This window comes from Artibeus jamaicensis, unplaced genomic scaffold (genome assembly GCF_021234435.1).
Source record: "Artibeus jamaicensis isolate MK-2021 breed Jamaican fruit bat unplaced genomic scaffold, CSHL_Jam_final contig_332, whole genome shotgun sequence".
Classification (NCBI taxonomy): domain Eukaryota; kingdom Metazoa; phylum Chordata; class Mammalia; order Chiroptera; family Phyllostomidae; genus Artibeus; species Artibeus jamaicensis.
The window spans coordinates 7,383,185-7,403,371 of NW_026521788.1; the positions used below are offsets into that span (position 1 = coordinate 7,383,185).

Sequence of the window (20,187 nt, forward strand, 5' to 3'; positions counted from 1 at the left end):
GTCTCTGGTAGCAAATGCTGCCTCAGTTTCCTCCCTACCCCCAAAGCATGGTCGGAAGTCAATGACGGGTAAGACCCCTCACAGCGGGGGGCAACCTAAGCCAGACTCCACCACTTGGGAGGCCTTCAGAAAAGGACTCAGGGAGCCGCAACAAAGAGCAATGGACTCTCACCCCCCCAGCTTTGACAAAGCCCCAGTCCCCATGTCCTCTGGGAGAAGTGCTTCCTGGCTCTAATTCCCTTAAGCCTGAATACCTGATGGGGAGGGATGCAGCTTCTTGCCTTGCTAGATCACATCCTGGGGAAAAATCTGGCACCACAAAGACTTGCTGATAAACCTGTGAAATCTGCTCTGCTAAGAGTGCTTTCATTCATATGATAAAGGGTCCGAGAGGAAATGAGTATGTCTCCCAAAGTTTCTATAGCCCCCTTTCCTGACAGACACTGACTCAGAGTAAGCCCTCAGATTTCTTTGAAATGTTTTCTACTGTTTGATCCTTGCTGCCCTGTATTCCTGTGTATTAGAACCCAATAAAAGCCTTTAAAGGAAGGGGCTCAAGGCCTTTTTTCCCCTGAGAAACTGGCCACTGCTCAAGGCCTTTTTCCTTGGAGAAACTGGCCACCTCTCCTCCCCAAGCAGATCATGTCATGTCATGTTTACTTTCATCTGTGGTCAAGGGGACTTACAGGGAAAGTCACCCCCACACCTAACTTAGCTGGGGAGGAGTTAGAAGAGTAGAAAGCTGTCAGCATTGTTGAATGAATGCCTGCAGGTGTGACTGTATCATCCCTCCGGCTGTGTTCTAAAGAATGAGTAGGAGTTGGCCTGTCGAAGAGTGTGTGTGGGCTGTGTGTGGAGAGGAGAGGAAACTGACTCTGGTGGCTGCAGGCTGCTGAGGGAGAGTGTTTTTCCCTATTATAGCTGAGGCATTTAAAGTCACGCCCATAAATATAACCGGGATTTGCCCTTGGCTCTGCCTAACCCCAAGCTCTTTCTCCTGCTCGTAAAATATACCTTTTCCTTGTTAGTTATCAAATCGTGCTTAACCTGTTGCTTTGATCTACATCTGCAGCGTGTCCATCATGAAGGCTTTTGCATTTTCACTCAGACGTACTGCTGTTTTTTCTTAAAGGGAAGTAGTAAGTTGCTGTTCATTCCTTCAGAATCATCTGTTTTGTTTTTCAGTGTTCCAACGTTCCAGAGCCTTCCTGAAGAGATCCTCAGTAAACTTGCGGACGTCCTTGAAGAGGTAATTGTTTTTGATATTTGAACTTTTTCCAGTGGGACCTAGCCCATCAGAGCTGTGCCATGATGAGTTACAACTGCAGGGAGACCTTTTAAATATTTTAAATCACTGAGATGCTTTTTTACTTGGCTTCCAAAAAGAAAAAGCAGCTCAGCACATCTGACATTGATACATAGTCAGAAATGGGCAAATCAGCTACAGAGGGAGAAAAATTTCATTGTAGCAAATATAATGTCACTTTGACTTCCAAGAACGGGAGGTGTTGTATTTCTCTCTCATTTCAGTCATCTTAAAGCAAAAGCATAATAATTGCCACTCTGAAACTTCTGATTAGCAATTTTACAACAGGAATTAGCAGTTGAGTTTGCATTTTATTAGCACGTGAGTGAGTATATTTTACATATATCATTGTATGCCTGCATGTGAAAGTGTCGGTTTTACTTCTCTTTGGCTGCATTTACAAAGCATGAACAAGGGTGACCAGGAACAGAGGAGGTTTACAGAGCTGCATCTTGAGGACAGGGTCTCTGGTGCCTGTAGACACAGGGAAGAAGGCAGAGTACCGGGGTGCAAGTGCAGACGGGAGCTTGGAGGGGTGGTGTTCCATAGAAAACCTTTCTGGTATCTTCTGTTTTGTCCGTCTAGATAGCATGCATATGAAGATTAGGTAGAGGTATGAGAGGTTTGAGGACTGGGGGGGTGGTATGAGAAAAATGAAAGAGTGAATGGACAAGGAAAACAGTCTGGTTGGTAGGCATCATTCAAGGCCCCACGTGGTGTTACTAATCTCAAATCTACAATAAACAGGCCTGAAAGTTTATTTAAGGCTTGCAGCAGGGAAGAGGAAAAATTCAACTCTGCTGAAACAAAGGTGGGAGGGTTTTTAAGTGCCGAGGTGAGCTCGTGGAAAAGTGGAGAGGACCTTGAGCAGTGTGATGAGGTCACTTCTGTCTGCTAATTATCCCTCCTGGAAGTTAGGTTCCTACCCTCCTGCAGAGACTGGGAGATAGGGGCCTTATCTCCTTCTATGATTGCATTTATAAAGAATAGTTTTTGGTCCTTGAGAAAGACATTCCTGAGCAGTAAACCTGGCAAAGGCTGGGGGCAGTTTTGTGTCTTGAAGAGTCAGATTAAGTATTTACAACTGCAAACTTTCTTAAGTAAATAAACGCTCTAAGAAAATGGAAGACCAAGAACCTAGAGTCAGGAAGAAGCCTGTCTCAAGTTTAGTCAAGCTGTGTGCGCGCGCCCGCATGTGTGTTTTCTTTAGCCCCATTTGTTTGCCTGGATTCAGGCTGCAAACAGGAAGAAAATTGGATGTAAGCAGAATGGTTATTTTGCCAAGAAAAAAAATGTGCAGTTCAGGGAGAGGTTAGGGAGTTCAGGGTGCATGTGAAGAAAGGATTATAATGATTGACCTTGGAGTTTTAACTGGGCAAGGAGGAGAGGAGCCTTGCAATGAGCAAGGGCCAGGGAGAGATTGTAAGATCCGTAGATTTTAGCTTCATAAAGGATTTTTGAGGTTGTACTAAAATCTAGGTGAACTGCAAAAATACTAAAAATGTTTTTGTCTCCAGGTACTAACTATACCAGCAATTCTATCTGTAGCATTTCAAAGGTTCAGATACAGAAAGTCCAACTTTGAGTTTTACTGGATTCAATTTCCCTATAATTTATTGGTCTTCCTCATCTTATATCTGAATACAAAGTAAAGCAGAAGTCACATTTGATTCCTACATTCAAGTATAAAAATTCATGAAAAAATACTGGCTGTTTGTCTCTCAGAATGTACTGATTATTGTATCTAAAACCTCTGTAAATGTAAAGCTGCTTTTCTTGTTTCTTTGCTTTTTTGCTTCTCTCATTGAATACACTGAAGAACTTGCCAGTGCCCTTCCCCCCCTTTTTTTGTAAACGGAACAAACTAAAGTAAAAATTTACTTGTCCCAATGAAGCCCATAAAAAAAAAGAAAAAGAAAAGCCAGGAAATTCGTTAATCCTTTTCTTTCTTTTCTGTGAGATTCTTTGTAATTACAGTCTCAACTGTGACCATTCCAGTTCTGAGTCCCAGTCATTTTTACTTCTTCTTCTCCAGTGAGTTTCTTCTGCTATATCACCTAGATCAATTTGTCTGCCATTATGTGGAAGAAGTAAGTGTTGTCCGTTGCTTTAAATTGGTCTCTACTTTAGCGAAGATATCCCTCTTTAAATTGAAAGTTTCTTAAAAGTAAGAACTCTATTGGTATTTTTTTTCTACACTGGCTACCTGTGAACAGTTGAGAAATACACACCAGTGCCTTCCACTTTATAATGCCAACTCTGTGCCAGCCTAAGGATTTCTGTTTAATACCATTTGAGGGAAATACTTCTACTCTTCCCAACTTACCGTTGGGGGAACTAGGCTCAGGTAAACAGCTAAGTAGATGGGGAGGTACGTCACCCCACCCAGACTTACACCGAACCAGCGCCTTTCATTACGGTGCTATACTGCATCTTGAGAATCGGTGGAATAGAGAAAAAGTCAATGAAAATATTTTTCCCACCCTTCTCCACTCTTTCTTACAAATAGGCACTCCTTCTGAAAATATACTTATTTTCCCCCCCTCTGGGAAATAAAAGGTGAAACAGACTTTTTAGGGCAGTGAAACTATTCTGTATGATGTGGTGATAGTTGATACAGGACATGGTGCATTTGCCAAAAACCATAGAAGTGTCCAACACAAAGAGAACTCTCACATGTAAACTATGGGTTTGATTGATAATAATGTTTCAATGTTCATTCCTCAATTATATAAAATGTACCATAGCAATGTAAAATATTAATAATAGGGGAAATCAGGGGTGGGGAGAAGGGAGAGTGTAGGACCTCTCTATGGTTCCTGTTCAGTTGTTCTGTAAACCTAAAATTATAAGTAATAGTTTATTAGTAGGAAAAAATCAAAATGAAAACAGTTCTATGATGTAGATACTATTATATTTTTAGAAGAGAAAACTGGATCTTAGGAAAGTTAAGTTACTTGTTCAAGGTCACGTGGCTAACAGATTATGGAAGGAGGAGGAAAGAGTGTTGGCAAGACTCATACTCGGGCATTATAACAATATAGAGATATAGAAATAGATATAAAGTATGTATATATGTGTATGAGTATAAAATAATGCTTTTTAAAAAATCCTTCCTAGAGACAGGTAGATGTTATTGGCCTGGGACTGGGACACAGTGGGACGCCTCACTCCTAGTGAGAGGGCAGGTGTGAGGTTAAAAATGTAATCTGGTGGCCACTTGTCACAGAATCATGTGTTCTGGCTGTGCTGGATGAAGGGAAGCCCAGGGCCAGGTTGGTCTGTTGCTGTGAGCCCCGACTTCCCTGCAGGTTGCATCTGCATAGGGATCTGGGCAATGGCAAGCAGTCCAGAGGCTGAATGCAGACCTTGTGGGGTGCATGGGGCACAGAGAGAACGGGTTAGAGAAGTCAGTGTGCTGGTAAGCAATTCCATCTGCTTTTGTAAAGACGAGGCACTGCCAACCGGAGGAACCCCACCCGGGTGGGCTAAAAGCGGTAGCACACTGTACAGTGGCTGAGACAGGTACTGCACTGCAGGAAACACTGAAGGCCTCTAGCTTACTGACTAGGATTAGAGGCTGGCTGTGTAGACCCACAATCAGGTGGGGGCCTAGATGTCCCATAGGAGCTGCTTGATCTGCCTCCAAACTGCCAGGTCTCTGGTGTCCCTGGGGAAGCATCTGCCAGGTTGTGAGCACTTCAGGTCTGAACATCTGTTTGACTCCGTCAGCTGCCGTGAGGGGCCCTGGGTGTTTGCGTCCTCCAGGGCTCCCTGCGTGCTGAGGAGGTGAGCTCCTGTGCTAACCAGTCAGGCTCTGCAGCAGATGTCAGGGTGGTCAGGTCACTACGTTTTCCTCCCTCATGCAAAACTTTTCTAAGCTTCAGGGAAAGCAGCTGCTGCTGCTGCTTTTCCTGTAGGAACAAAAGCTTCTCCTGCAACTTCCGGATGGTCTCCTCTGGGGATATTCTGTTTTGCATCTCTTTCTTCCTTCTCTCCTGCTCTTCCTCCATCTGTTTCATCACCTTGGTCTTGGTCATCTCTTCCTCTTCCTGCCCTGTATACTCCCACTCTATTATGGTGTGCCAGTACAGCACCCTTTCCAATGCCTTGGGCATTGAAAGTTAGGGACAGTCCAGGAGCACTGGCATAGTGCTAGCAGGGACACTTGGGCCATGGGCACCTTGTTCTGTCACTGACTGTGGGATCCTGGACTGGGCCCTTCTTCTCTTTGATCTCTCCACAGTCTCCTGAGTGCTTTAGCTGCTGTGTCACATCCAATGACTGGAACAAATGAAGATAGATAGATAGATAGATAGATAGATAGATAGATAGATAGATAGATAGATAGATAGATAGATAATTCATGCATACACACATACACACACAGGATCACCATCTCTGTCCTGTAGATGAGGAAGTGAGTAACACAGAAAGAAGTCATGTGCACCATAAAGCTGTTGATTGGGAGATTGCCAAAGACATGTACTAAATAACAAACATAGGAAATTTGGAAGATGGTAACTAGAGGCATTTATCTCCTCATTAAATAAGTGGTAATTGACAACAGTTCAAAACTGTCTGGCCAGAGAAGTTGTTTGCAAAGTTGGAATCCTTGATTTACAAGATTTTTTCTCTTTAGCATATTTATCCAAAGTTTTGGCCTTTGTTAAATCTCTCTGAGATATGTACGTACATCTTACTCGTTCCATCTGACCTTTCAGCCTTTGGCTCCCACACCTTCTTTGTCTTCCAGCTTGATTTGGGGGATGTGGAATCCTCCACCAGGAACTTCTATAATATATTTTCAGGAAGCAGTCATAGCCTCTTGTACTTCAGAATGCATGCCCCCATCTGTGACATACTTCTATCCCATTTGTGGTGATAGCATCCAAATGTGAAGCAGAAAGAGTTGTGTTTCATTCACTGAGTCACTCATGCAGCAATGTTCATTGAAAACCTACTCAGAATATTCATTCAACAAAAATTATTGGTTATCACTATCAGTAAGTGTCAAGCATAATTCTTGTGCAAACCCTTTCCCCACTGGAAATTGGCGTAGAAGCTCAGACACATCTGACCATAAGGTGTTCGCAGAAAATCAGAAAACGGGCAAATTCCAAGCAACATAGGAGCAAGCATATGGCTTTGAAGTAAAAACCGTACAAAGGAATTTAAGGGAAAAGCAAAGACAAAGAGGATAAAGCAGAATTAGTCAGGGTTAAGCTTCTTAAAAAAAAAAAAAGACTTGGTATTTATAATAAAAACATGTTTGGAAGAGGAAAGACGAGTTACAAGTAGCCCAGTGCTCTTATGCTTACAATAATTAATCATTCCTAGAAATGTAAACTGATTTGCATCATACAAAGTAAAGCAAAAAGGCAGGATGATGTTACTCTAAAGGTCTATTTATAAGACAGACCTTGTTACCTTTATTAAAATAACAATTCTGTCCTGACTGGTGTGGCTGAGTTGGTTGGGCATTGTTCTGCAAAGCGAAGGGCCACTGGTTCAATTCCCAGTCAGGGCACATGCCTGGGTTGTGGGTTCGGTCCCTGATTGGGTTTGTAGGAGAGGCAGCCGATCACTGTTTCTCTTTCATGTCAATGTTTCTCTCCCTCTCTCCCTCCCTCCCTTCCCTTCTCTCTCTCTCTCTATATATATGTATATGTATATGTGTGTATATATATGTATAATAAAATAAAATCTTGATAATAAAATGTTTTTAAGTATAAATAATAAAAGAAAATGCTGGCTCTTTCTAAAGAGCTAGTAGAAGCTCACTTGCAGGCTCATAATAGTTAAGGGAACATACAGGATATGCGATAAACAGAATCCTCTCTCACAAAGCTGCAATCTCACTAAAGCCTTGGCAGGTCACAGTTCCCTCCTCATTAATATTGACTGACGCTTGATGAACGATGATCGTTCAAGCCTGAAATACTACCTTCCCTGGTTCAGAGCCTTATCATCCAGGAAACAGCCTTGTAGCTACTGCCCCAAGAAACCACCTGATTCCTTCTCTGCAGGGCAGGAGGTTGCCTTGCGATGGATTTGCAGGGAAATGTGGAGGCAGACTGTGTGGGGAGACAGAACTGAATGCTCGCATTATCCCCTGCTTCGAGCCGTGGGATGACTGTCTCCAGTACAAACAAGCTTTGTATTTTGTGGCTAAAACTCAGAGTCCCTGAATGCCAGCCTGAGAACCAAAGGGTCACTGGTCTGATTCCCAGTCGGGGCACATGCCTGGGTTGTGGGCCAGGTTCCCAGTAGGGGGCGTGTGAGAGGCAACCACACATTGATGTTTTTCTCCCTCTCTTTCTCCCTCCTTTTCCCTCTATCTAAAAATAAATAAATAAAATCTTACAAAAAATAAATCTGAAAGTCCAACCGGCTCTCTTAACTTTAGTTTCTTATGTATGTGCTGTAAGCACAAGTAGGCTTCTATTCTTCATTGATTTATGTGTTAGATGCCTACTGTGTACAAACCCCTGAACTTGGGTGTTTGGCAGCTACAAAGATGGCTCAAATTTTAAAAAAAATGATGAAAGTCTTCAGCCATACTTTTGTTTAATCAGAGCAAGTTGTCTGGTGCAGACAAGGTGTTTATCACTAGGCTCTGTGAGAGGAATTCAAGGCTCGTCATGATTGTCTCCTATACCATCAAATGACATTTTGCAAATGGGATCTCACACACATGCCGAAGGCAGGCCACTGATTTACAGTTTCATGCAAATTCACTGCTTGTTTCCAAAACCTATAAACGAGAGAAAATTGTAAGTACCAAGAAGGTTTATAAATTCTTGTGTAGGAACCATTTTAAGCACTTTCCATGAATGTTTTCTAGAAACCTGATCTATTATGGATTGGTTTCCTCTTTGCAAAGCACATACATTTTAATGAATTACAAGCAGCATAGAGCAAAGCGTACATATCCTGGTGATCAAATGCCTATAAAGGCCTTGTTTTGGAGCTTGCAGATACTGTAGCGTAAAATGGATTCCTGTCATAAATTAAGAATGCTGACTGGGAAAACCCTTCCAGAAGGAAAAAAGACAAGTAAACATTTTCAGAAGGAAGCGCCTATTTGTAAGAAAGAGTAGAGTGGGCTGGGAAAAGTAATTTTTTTTTATTCCATAATTTTTCAAAATGCAAGACATTTGTCAAATCTAAATGAGGAACATTGTCTAAAGAAGGAGGAGGAGAAAATGAAGGAGCCAAGGAAGGAAGGAAAGGAGGGAGGGAGGAGAAAGGAGGGGACAAACTGGCCTCTGTTCATGAAAATTATGTGTCCCGAAGGGTGAAGAAAGGCTGAAGAAATGTTCCAGGTTAAAGGAGACCGAAGAAAAGTGACAACTAAACAGGTCTCAGCATTTTAATGATCTTGAATTAGGTATTTCTCTCCCACCATGTCAAAGGCTAGGGAAAGCTGTAGCTGAATATTTTCTCAGCCAGTTGATTAATCTTTGGTAACCCCCCCCTTTAGGCTTTAGTAAAATAGTTTCCCTTGAGGACAGGCCTTGCTAAAGAGAATAGAGAGCTCTGAGTGTGGTTCACAATGATGAGCTTTCCTCTTTCCCTGAGAGAGAAGCACTGGGCATTGTTTTCCTATATTCAGGCAAGAACCTGTTAAGAGTTCTTGTGGGTAAGACTCGGAAATGTGGCGAATTCCTCCCCACTGCAAGACTGGGCCTCCTAGGAGTTCTCAGCTCTCAAGCTAGTCCACATCGAGCATCTGGCAACGCGTCAGTGGTGTGCAAAGTGTCCCTGCCCGTAGTGGACCCAGCAGGGGCCTTATGCTCCCATCGGTGACCCCTTCCATCGGTGATTCCCATCGGAATCTCTGCTTCCCCCTCCCGCCTGTCTCCCCGGTTCTCAGTGCAGCATTTTGCCCTGTGGCCTCACTTTTCTGATGGATCTAAGAAACGTTACTGATTTTTAGTTCAGCTTTTGTTTGTGTGTGTGTGAGAATGAACATGATAATTTCCAAGCCCTTTAGATGTTGGAGCAGGAACCACTTTTTAAATGTTAAATGGGATATCCACATGAAGCACTCAGCACAGTGCCTGGCACAAAATGATAATATATTGTTGGCTATTACTATTATATATTATTCCATCAAAAATGTTTTCTAATAGTTTAATAATATGATATATGATTGGTACCACAGGAGTCAGTACATCTCTGAGCATATTTTCAAAAAGTATTTTGCTGCCAATTAAGGTTTAGGGAAGAAATTGACTACGGTCAGAGATCTGCAGCAATCAGAATTACAGGATGACACTGGCAAAAAGGACAAATCTAAATTGAAAGCTGGGCCAGAACCTGTGACGAGAGGAAGCAGACAGTGAGGAACATGAAGGAAAACAGCAGAAATTTAAGCTCAAAGGAGTATGAGTTTGAGAATAGAAACGGTAATGAAGAGGATAATAGCCTCTTTCAGCGTTTGACCCATGGCAGAATTGATGCAGCGAGCTTTGTCCTTTGTCTTCAAAGGTGGGGCTCATGGTGGGAATTGCTATTTGTGCCAAGAGATGCTGTGGAACAGTTTATTCCAAGAAAGGCTGCCCTTTGTTTCCCAACTGTCGCCACTGCTTAGAGCAAAGCTGGCATAGATGTGTGGCCTGCTCAACCTCTTTGCTCAGACAAAATCCCTACATCCCTGATGGCTGGTGAATTTTCCAGTGTTTCAGAATTGCCACAGTGTTTGCAAAGTGCCAGCAAAATGATCCTTCTGTCATATCCTTGATATGACAGATCCTTATGGTCATATCAGTTGATCACAGACTGATTGCTTAGGGCCTATTTTCCCTAAATATTTCTTGCCTAGCATCTTGGCATAATAGTTAGTGGGGTGCCCCGCTGGACCCTGAGTATCACTTCTAGGAGCTTTGCTCACTTTTAAGACCTCATGGTCAACAACCTTGCCTTACTTTTGTGTGTTAAGATTGATGTGCACTTCTATCTGATTACATTACTTCAGAATATCCATTTTATATGCATAAACTAGAAAGGTCATTTTAGCAACTCTACAGAAGGTTAGACCCTAACTGCCCTGCAAACTTCCAATCAGGGCTACACCTTTACTCCAGTGTTAGTTTCCTAAATAGGTGAGATTATATGACTCACTTGGGGAAGTTGCTTAAAAAAGGGATTTCGGGACACTAGCTCAGAACTACTGAAATATATCTATGGGAGGAGCCTGGAAACCTGTACTGTATTTTATTTTAAAAATCTACTTTATTGTAGTAAAATATGTATAACAGAAAATTTACCATTTTGACCATTTTAACCATTTTAAGTATATTTTATTGATTACGCTATTATACTTGTCCCATTTCCCCTTCTTTATCACCCTCCACCCTCACCCCTCCTCTCACCAGCATTCCCTCATTTAGTTCATGTCCATGGGCTGTACATATAAGTTCTTTGGCTTTTCCACTTCGTATACTATTCTTAACTACCCCCTGTCTATTTTGTACCTACCAGTTATGTTTCTTATTCCCTGTACCTTCCCCCTCCATTCTCTCCCTCCCCTTTCCCACTGCTAACCTTCCATGGGGTGTCCATTTCTGTGATTCTGTTTCTGTTCTAGTTGTTCACTTAGTTTTTGTTATTTTAGGTTCAGTTGTTGATAGTGGTGAGCTTATTGTTTTTTTACTGCTCATAGTTTTTGATCTTCTATTTCTTAGATAAGTCCCTTTAACATTTCATGTAATAAGGGCTTGTGATGATGAACTTCTTTAACTTGACCTTATCTGGGAAGCACTTTATCTACCCTTTCATTCTAAATGATAGCTTTGCTGGAGAGAGTAATCTTGGATGTAGGTTCTTGCCTTTCATGACTTCAAATACTTCTTTCCAGTCCCTTTGTGCCTGCAAGGTTTCTTTTGAGAATCAGATGATAGTCTTATGGGAACTCCTTTGTAGGCAACTTTCTCCTTTTCTCTTGCTGCTTTTAAGATTCTCCCCTTATGCTTAATCTTGAGTAATTTAATTATGATGTGTCTTGGTGTGCTTCTTCTTGGATCCAACTTCTTTGGGACTCTGAACATCCTGGACTTGCATATCTAGTTCCTTCAGCAGAATGGGGAAGTTTTTTTTTTCTATCATTTGTCCAAGTAAGTTTTCCATTTCTTGCTCTTCCTCTTCTCCTTCTGGCACCCCTATGATTCGAATGTTGGAATGGTTAAAATTTTCCCCAAGGTTCCTCAAACTCTCTTCATTTTTTGGAATTCTCGTTTCTTCATTCTATTCTGGTTGGAAGTTTATTTCTTCCTCTTGCCCCAAATCGTTGCTTTGAGTTCCAGTTTTCTTCCCTTCACTGTTTGATCCCTGTATATTTTCCTTTATTCCACTTTGTATCACATTCATTTGTTCCTTTATTTTGCAGCCGTACTCAATCATTTCTGTGAGCATCCTTATTACCAGTGTTTTGAACTCTGCATCAGATAGGTTGTCTAATCCTCGTTGCTTAGGTCTTTTTCTGGAGTTACGATCTGTTCTTTCATTTGGGCTATATTTCTTTGTCTCAGCATACCCGTTATGTTGTAAGAGGCATAGCCTTAGGTATACACTGGGGTGAGGCAACTCTTTTCCATGTGTTGCCATGCTGTATGTGGAGGGGGGTCTAAGAGAGAACAATTCAGCTTGCTCTTCCGATCAGCTCTCACCCCACTTTCTTCATTTCCCATAAGCAGATTGTGCTCTTTCAGGTGCTATTTCCTGGGTGGGTGGGTTTGTGTACATTCTAGGAGCCCGTGGGCCTATCCAGTGGACTCTCCTGTGAAGCCGGGAGTTTCTTCTGCTGCTGCAACCCCCGTAGGGTTTTACAGACAGAAGTGAGGTTTCAGTTTCCCATGTTGGAACCCTGGGTTACGCTGTCTATCTGGCTGCCTAGTTGTTTCTCCTGGTTTACCCACATGCAAATATGGGACCACCCTGTCTGCCAGCCACCCCTTTGCCCACCCTGGTTCACCATTTTACATCCTCTACTCCTTGGCTCCTTGTCTCTGCTCCTCCAGCAGTGTGGATGAATGTAACTCCCTGGTTGTGGGACTTCCATACAATTTGATTTTCTGGTAGTTCTCATTGTTTTTAAATTGGTTGTTATCTATCTTTGCTTGTGAGGAATCTAAGAGTATCTTATCTATATCTCCATCTTGGCCAGAACCTCCCATTCTATTCATTTTTATACGTACAATTCAGTAGCATCAAGTGCATTCATATTGTTTTGCGAACATCAGCACTATTCACTTCCAGAACTTTTTCATGACCTCAAACAGGAACTTGATACCAGTGAAACAATAACCTCCACTCCATTCGTCCTTCAGCCTCTGGTAACTTTTATTCTATTTTCTCTATGAATTTTTATTGTCTAGTTACCTTATATAAGTAGAATCATACAATATTTGTATTTTTGTGACTGGCTTATTTTACTTAGCATAAAATCATCAAGATTCATCCATGTTGTAGCCTATGTCTGAATTTCATACTCTTTTGTAGCTGGGTATATCAGAATTTTATTCCATTTTATGGCTGAATAATGCTCCAGTCTGTGATATACCACATTTTATTTATTCATTTCTTTTGGGTTCTTGGGCCTAATCCAACGGATGTGGAGGGGGTTTCCCATGCCACCAGTTCTTGAGACTCTGACTAGATAAATTCTGACACTATGAACCTGGAGGTAGCATCAGATCCCAGAGATTACGTAAGAGTTCGATCTTACGGAACAGCTCACTCCCCACTGCGTCCCCACCCACTTCACATACCAGCCAAAATCCCAGGTTGTCACTTGTGCTTCTGACTGACTGGCTATACCTGCAGATTCCCACAACCCTCTACTTGGACTTCATATTTCAGTCTCAAGTTCAGGTTGTTACCTGTACTTCTGACTGATTGGCTATAAATCAAAGTTTCCCTCGAGTCCCTTCTCAGGTTCTATTAATTTGCTAGAGCAACTCGCAGAACTTGGAGAAATGTTCCACTCACTAGATGACTGTGAAAACCTGTATTTTAAATAGAAATTGTACGACTGCAGGTCAGGTTACAGACTGGCAGCAGAGACAACATACACATGCATGATCATGCACCGAGGTGCACACACATTCATTCACATGCTCTGGATTCCCAGTTTAGGTACGGAAACAGAACCTCAGGGAATTGGGGTGGCTAAATCCAGCAGGCACAGACAGCCTATCACTGCAGCCTTCACATGTCCCTTCCTCCTGTGGATACACAATTGCTAGTGACACTTGAGACAGCTGAGAACAATTGAAAAAGTGACACATGCTTATGTTACTGTCCTTGTACAACCTGGCTTCTGTTATAATTTGAGAAGATGTTACCTTACAAGTCTAGCATTTCCACTGAAGACAGGGACCAGCAAACTTCCCACTACCTATTTCTGTATGGCCCATAAGCTAAGACTAGTTTTTGTATTTAAAAATTTTTTTTATTGTTGTTCAGTTACAGTTCTGCCTTTTCCCCCATTGCTCACCCTACCCAACCCCCCACTCCTACAGTCAATCTCCCCGCATTGTCCTTGCCCATGTCCCTTTGCTTGAAAAACATCAGAAGGGGAATAACAATATGATATGAAAATTATGGTATTAAGTGTAAGTTTTACTGAAAGACAGCCACACTCACTTCTTTATTTGTTGTCTAAGACTGCTTTTTTTTTTTTGCTGCAGTTAAGAGCTAAGTTGTCACTATAGAAACCCTGTGTGGCCCAAAAGCCTGGTATATTCACTCTTTGGGCTGTTACAGAAAAAATCCACAACCCCTGATTTAAGGGATATTGACAGGTATTGTGCTCTACTGATTTGTAAAGCAAATTTGGCATCAGAAAGGTGCATCCTTACCTGGCAGCAAGTGGAGTCAGTTCCAGGTGGTCCTGAGAGCTCTCCTTGCTGCTGTCCAGGGTTCTGGAAACAGTTTTCCACATATAGCCCCAGTCTGATTGTATATTCTCTGACCTGGAGGTTCTGATACTGAGTGTGGCAAACCATAGTCGCAACCCATCTGCAGACCGTGCACCCACCAACATTCTGAGTGATTGACATGGTCTGGAGCCACTTCCAACTTTGTTATTTCATAGATGAAATGATGGACTTCATTTGCTAAGAGGTTAAGTCATTTGCTAAAGGTGTTTGCAGCTGATTTTGAAGCAGTGGACAAGACAGTTCTCCTTTCCAGTCATTATATCAGGTGTCTTACCACAATGACTAGTAGGCAGTGGTTTTCTAGGCATACAAGTTCCTGACAACTTTGAGGACACAGATCTCATTGTTCAAGTGCAAAGAGATGAGAAAATTCCCTAATTGAGCTGAAAGGGGTTGTTTTACATGGAAACACAGAGGCCTCCTGGTGCTCCTGTCATTAAATTTAGTGTCAACTTTTAAAAAAAGCTTAAGGGCCAGAAAGCTTAAGGTATGCGAGAAAACAAAGTTAATAAAGGACAATCAGGGTGCACTCTGCCTGACATTTGAATTTGTAATTGTCCTTCCCAATTAGCATTAAAGCTTTTTCTGTTTGGTGAAAAAGATATGTGATTGAACTCTCACTTCTGAAGAAATTACTTAACAGCTGCTCACCACCCTAAGATGAATACCAGTAATTAGAACTGTTACCATTTTCTGTTATCATTATGACTACTGTTATTAATCCTCAGCACCAAAAGCCACGATGCTAACGCTAGCTGCACCAAGCTATGAAATTCTAATTATCACATCCTGCTCTAGAGAAAAAAAAAGCTATTTTGTAAGAACAAAGTAGTTATTAAGAGGAGGACTCGGTGACTGTTTAATGTGTTGATAGTTTGGAATCACCAGCTAAAAGAATCCTGGAGAGAGACCCCTGCGTTCATTTTGCTTTTTAACTGATTTAAAGGGTCATCTGATTTGTTCCAAAGTATTTGAGGTCACACATTGTGGACCTTGTCATCTCCAATGTGACTTCCCCACTGAATTTTCACACAGCTAATATCACTGGTTGAAAACACTCAGAGACACTGCTGTCATCACTACTGTTGACCTGGAATAAGAGTCTGTGGAGATAGGGTTTTAACATTTTTCTAACAATAAGTCTATTTCTTAGAAATAGCCTGCACAATTGTATGTTGCGCTCTAGAATGCATGCTTCACTATTAACATATTTGATCTATTATTTTGAAATTGCAGAGAGGGAGTATTGCCCTAGATCATCCATCTTTTACTTTAATGTGATATTCAAGGAGAGTAATTAAACTGTGCATGCCAAATCCAGTGATAAATACACTCAAAACCAGGTAAAAATAATAACAGCATAGTTGTAACTATGGTGTATAAATCAAAAAGACTAAAGAGAGAAATTAAATATGACTTGTCCACCAGTTGCTAAACATTTATCAATGAATCAAGAATGTGCTATATCAATAACCATAAGGCAAAATCCTCAGGCATAACATGACATTAATTTGTTTCTAACTGGAAAGATATTGAAAAGAAAGGATCTCTTTCCACCCCAATTATATAATCTATTTCCCAGCATTACCTGGCTGAGATCCGAACTCTGAAATAAGTGTGGAAATAGAATAAATTAGAGTCTATAAAACTATTTCCCAAGTAAAATATGCTTATGAGAAATAAGCAGCCATTTTGCATCCTTCTCTTGGACAACTCTAACACACTGAAACCTCATATCTTTTAAATTTTGTTGCACCATTTTGCAAACTTGACCCAGGGGCATTTTGGGACATGTAATTTTTCCTTTTTATTCATGCATATTCCATAGAAAACATGTAACAGACTGGGGGAGATGCCGGTCTAGGCATGAAGCTCCTTGGAGCAAAGTTGGCTGGAGCAGCCTGGGGTTGTGGGAAAATGGAACTGCCGTAGCAGAGTTGCAGGCCTACTGGGGGAGAAGGGACTGCTGAGGTCCCAGTGCCAGCATCTCTAGAGGCCCAGAGTTCATCGTGGTGTGTGCAGTGGGCACACTCTGGGGGGCAGGGAAGATGCCATATGAGCCCCAGCTGGGTGTTCCGCCTCCCTGCCTCAGCAGCCACGCTCTGAGAGTCCACATGTTTGTTTGTTTGTTTTTAATGGGTAAGGATATTTTTGTCTGGTTATCTGTTAGATGGCATTTTTGTATGTTGATGTAAGAATGTCCAGAGCTGTAGAGAATTTTTATAAGAGTTTATTTGAGCCAAACTGATGACAATGGCTAGGCAGCAAAATCTCAAATTGGGGGTGGTTATGTTTCCCAGGGCTCTTAAAAAAAAAAGAATTACTTTGGCATTTCAAAGGTGTGTTTACACAAGAAAACAACAAACAGGGCTTGTTTAAGGCAAAAACAAATGTTTTACTAAAATAAGTGATGTGCCTGGATAGAGACTACCCACCATAACCTGCCCAGTTAGAGATTTACGGTCAGATCACCCTGCGCGGTTACTTTTGGTTAGATTTATTATGGCTCCATTTTTCATCCACATTTTCTAAATTTATTTTCAGATTCCACAAATCCTCTATAAGTAAATTGGAACTCATAATTTTGGGTATGGAAATAATGATACATTCCTGACTTTTAATATTGGTTGTATACATTTACAAAATATGTTATGAACAAAGTGGTTTTAAACGCCTGTAACCACTGTTGGCTCATCATGAGTCTATGGTAATATAAGAAAAACCAATGTAGTGTTTTCGATACCAACATTTCATGTAAAAGAATATCTTCTACTAGGATATTGATTTTTCAATGTTTAAATGAGCTGTCTTTTACTTTAAAAAAGGACATAGTTTTAATTTAGTTTTGATTTGTTTTCAGATAATCTTGCTTGAGAATACGCTGTTCCCCAAGTTGTTTTTATATAGTTATAAAAATGTTACTGAGCTACTAGCCTCAGTAAGAGTTCATATATTTTGAAGTTTCTTCCCTCAGGTCACCTCCACCCTCCAGCCAGTAGCAAGTATGAGATTTATTGAGCTAGCTGCTCCTTTTATTATCATTGTCTTTCTGTAGTCCCTTCCTAACGTCAGCATTTATGTGTGCGCTAAAATCCAATAGTGTTGTGACTGTTAAGTAGATTTGCCCTCTGTGAAGTTCACTAGCCTATTATGAAACTGAATATTTGCTCATGGTATCTCTGGCACATCTGTCTGACATAGAACTAATTGTCCTGAACTGAACCTATGGCACAGTGGTGTTACCCTAAAACAGATGAACCATGGATCAAAGTAACACCTCAAAATTACAATAACCTCTACAATAGGAAAGTTATGAGATAATAAGTAAAATGCTAGATAAGGGAGGGGTCCTGGAAATGATCTAGGTCAACCCTTTCAGGTTACAAATGAGGAAACAAGGCTTAATGTGGTAAATACATGTTGTTTTCTTGATATCAGATAATGCAACTCTACTCAATTATAAGTGTTTCCATTATTTCTTGTAGGAAAGGGAAGACTTTCGTTGTAAAATAATGGTCACCAATGAGGAGGTTTGGGAAGAACCAAGGGTTCTGTGTTGCTCATTCCATTCTGTTAGGTGGCCAACCGCAGTAGATAAATGCTTGTAAGGGGAGTGATAGTGAAACAGCGAAATTCACATTCAAGAAATGTACTCTTCAACCTTTTTCTTATTTAAATATGTACTAGATGATCTCATATTCATTGTTAATTCAGATAATATAGAAAACCTGTTTTCAAATTTAGTATTCAGATAGGAGGAAATATTAACGACCGTACCTGGTTGATATGTTTGAAAATCCCAGTGTTATTTTTCATTTTTCTCTGTAGCAAGCAATTTTCTCTGTTGAGTAATGTAGAAATTTAACCTGAGTGCTCCTCATTAGAAAGGATAATTTTTGTTAATGTAACATTATAATTCACTTTTCAAAATAAATATTCAATTGCATTCTTCACCTTGGAAATTTCTCATTTAAAATACTGAATATCATTTTCTCTTTCCTGAATTGGTTTTGTGTTGATCTTTTTTAATTGAGGATAATGTTTTCCTTTAACTCACTTCAATGAAACTGTTTCTATAAGTCTAAAAACACCCAGAATATACTGTACTGTCATAAAAAGCAATAAAAGAACAACATTTGAGAAAATAGCTCACTCTTGCCTCAGATATTTGTCCTTTAATCACAACAATAGCTGCCATTTATTAAATATTCATTATGTGCAGGACAGCAAGGGCTTTACTTAGGCTCATTTGTTGAATCCTTAGACAAGTCTATGAATGAGGGGTATTAAGACTGTTTTATAGATAAAGAAATTTGGCCAAGAACACCTAGCAAACATGGAGGATTCGGACTGGGTTTGTTGTATACCTGAGGCCAGATCTTTAGTTTCTGTGCTCTTGCCCTGACCTCTCTGTGGACAGGCAGAGTAGAGGCTGTACTGTGGACCAGCTGGGGCTTTGCTGTGCAGATTTGACAGTGTTCAGCCCCAGTGGGGACCACGGCGGGGCATGTGGCCAGGGCAGAGCTGAAGGTGGTGCTGCCTGCTGCTTATGAAACATTAAGTGGTGGGAAACTTTCTATCATCTTTGAAAAAAATATTTTTTCAATGAGAAGCTTTTAAGCACCTCTATTAACTGCTGCCAATGAATTTGACAATGATGCTTCCTTGTGCCGGGAAAAGGAGGTCAGGTGAGAGGTCAAGAAGCAAAGAGGGAAAAATTAATTATTCTTTTCATAATTAATCCCTGAAGTTTTTTTTCTGGAATAGTTGATATTCTTGTCAGAAATTGTGTCTGGGCAACATGGCTATTTTCTTTTCTTCTTTTTTAAAGCTCTAGTCTAGACCTACAGGTGTTACCCAGTGGGTTCAGGCAATAGTTTCCAGTGTGATGACAGTTGTTTTCAAAGCACAGGGTAAGGTGGCATGCCTGGACTAGCGTGGTGCCTCCTCATACAATCCTACCCTGCCTTGACTCAGTATTTTGCACTTGACTACAAGGGGAAGCAAATACAGATACTTCTGAGCCTAAGTAGGTGAAGCTAGCTGGGGAAGAGCTGCGGCAGAGGGCACGGCCCATGCCCAGTCTCAGATGGGCAGCTACTCATCTGCTCTGCCAGATCTTTCTGAGCAGACATGAAGGACTATCACTGCACCTGTTCTGATTTTTTAAGAGCTGAAAAAAAAATGCATGTATTTATGTAAAATCTCCTAATTCTAGCTCTTAAATTTTATCAAAGAGTTGGGTCTTAAAAAAAAACAAAAAACAAAAACAACTCCATAGTGAGCCGATTAAAGGAAATAAATGTTCAGTATGGATTTCCATATGAGCATATACTAATTTTTAAAACACCTTGATCATGATTCTCTTGTTAAGCCATCCAGAAGAGCTGTGATATACGTAGAGCACATTATCATTCCCGTCTTTCAGGTGAGGGAACAGGCACACACGGTCACGGCATGTTAACTGTCTAAGCTGAAACTACAACTCCTAGAACTAACCTGCCCGACTTTAAATTTACATTCAGTGTGATGCTGAGCAAATTACACAACCTGTGTGCACTGTACGTTTTCTGTCACAGAGAATGATCATTCTCATGATAGCGGGTTACTGTGAGGATTAAATAAGATAATTAGAATATATCTGGCATAAAATTTTAGCTGCTTAGTAATGTTTATCTGCTTTACTCATAATAACAGTACTTCACATCGCTATCAGCACAGCAGTAAAGAGGAGATGGGCCAGAATCGCAATTTCTAAAGTTTCAGTAATGACATGATTCAAACACAGCTAATACCAAGCTGTTGTCTCATCTTTAACAATATACTCTTCCATTTAATATGAGAGAAAAAAGTGAGGAAGGCTAGAATTATAGTGGCTTTTTTTAAAAAAGCAAAATGTAATTGTTATAATATCAGTTTAAAATAGATTTTTTG

At 40.9% G+C, this 20,187-nt stretch overlaps 1 protein-coding gene and 1 pseudogene across 3 annotated transcripts in view; one reads left to right on the plus strand and one right to left on the minus strand.

The window, feature by feature from the left end:
- PRKG1 (protein kinase cGMP-dependent 1) overlaps window positions 1-20,187 on the plus strand; it is a 1,343,317-nt gene that overhangs the window by 1,017,132 nt on the left and 305,998 nt on the right. For all 3 annotated transcript variants that reach the window (XM_053663936.1, XM_053663935.1, XM_053663934.1), the window contains exon 5: window positions 1,186-1,249. In XM_053663936.1, the coding sequence (XP_053519911.1) occupies window positions 1,186-1,249 (64 nt within the window). The remainder of the gene's footprint in view (window positions 1-1,185; window positions 1,250-20,187) is intronic.
- LOC119057170 (G protein pathway suppressor 2-like) lies at window positions 4,538-5,424 on the minus strand (annotated as a pseudogene).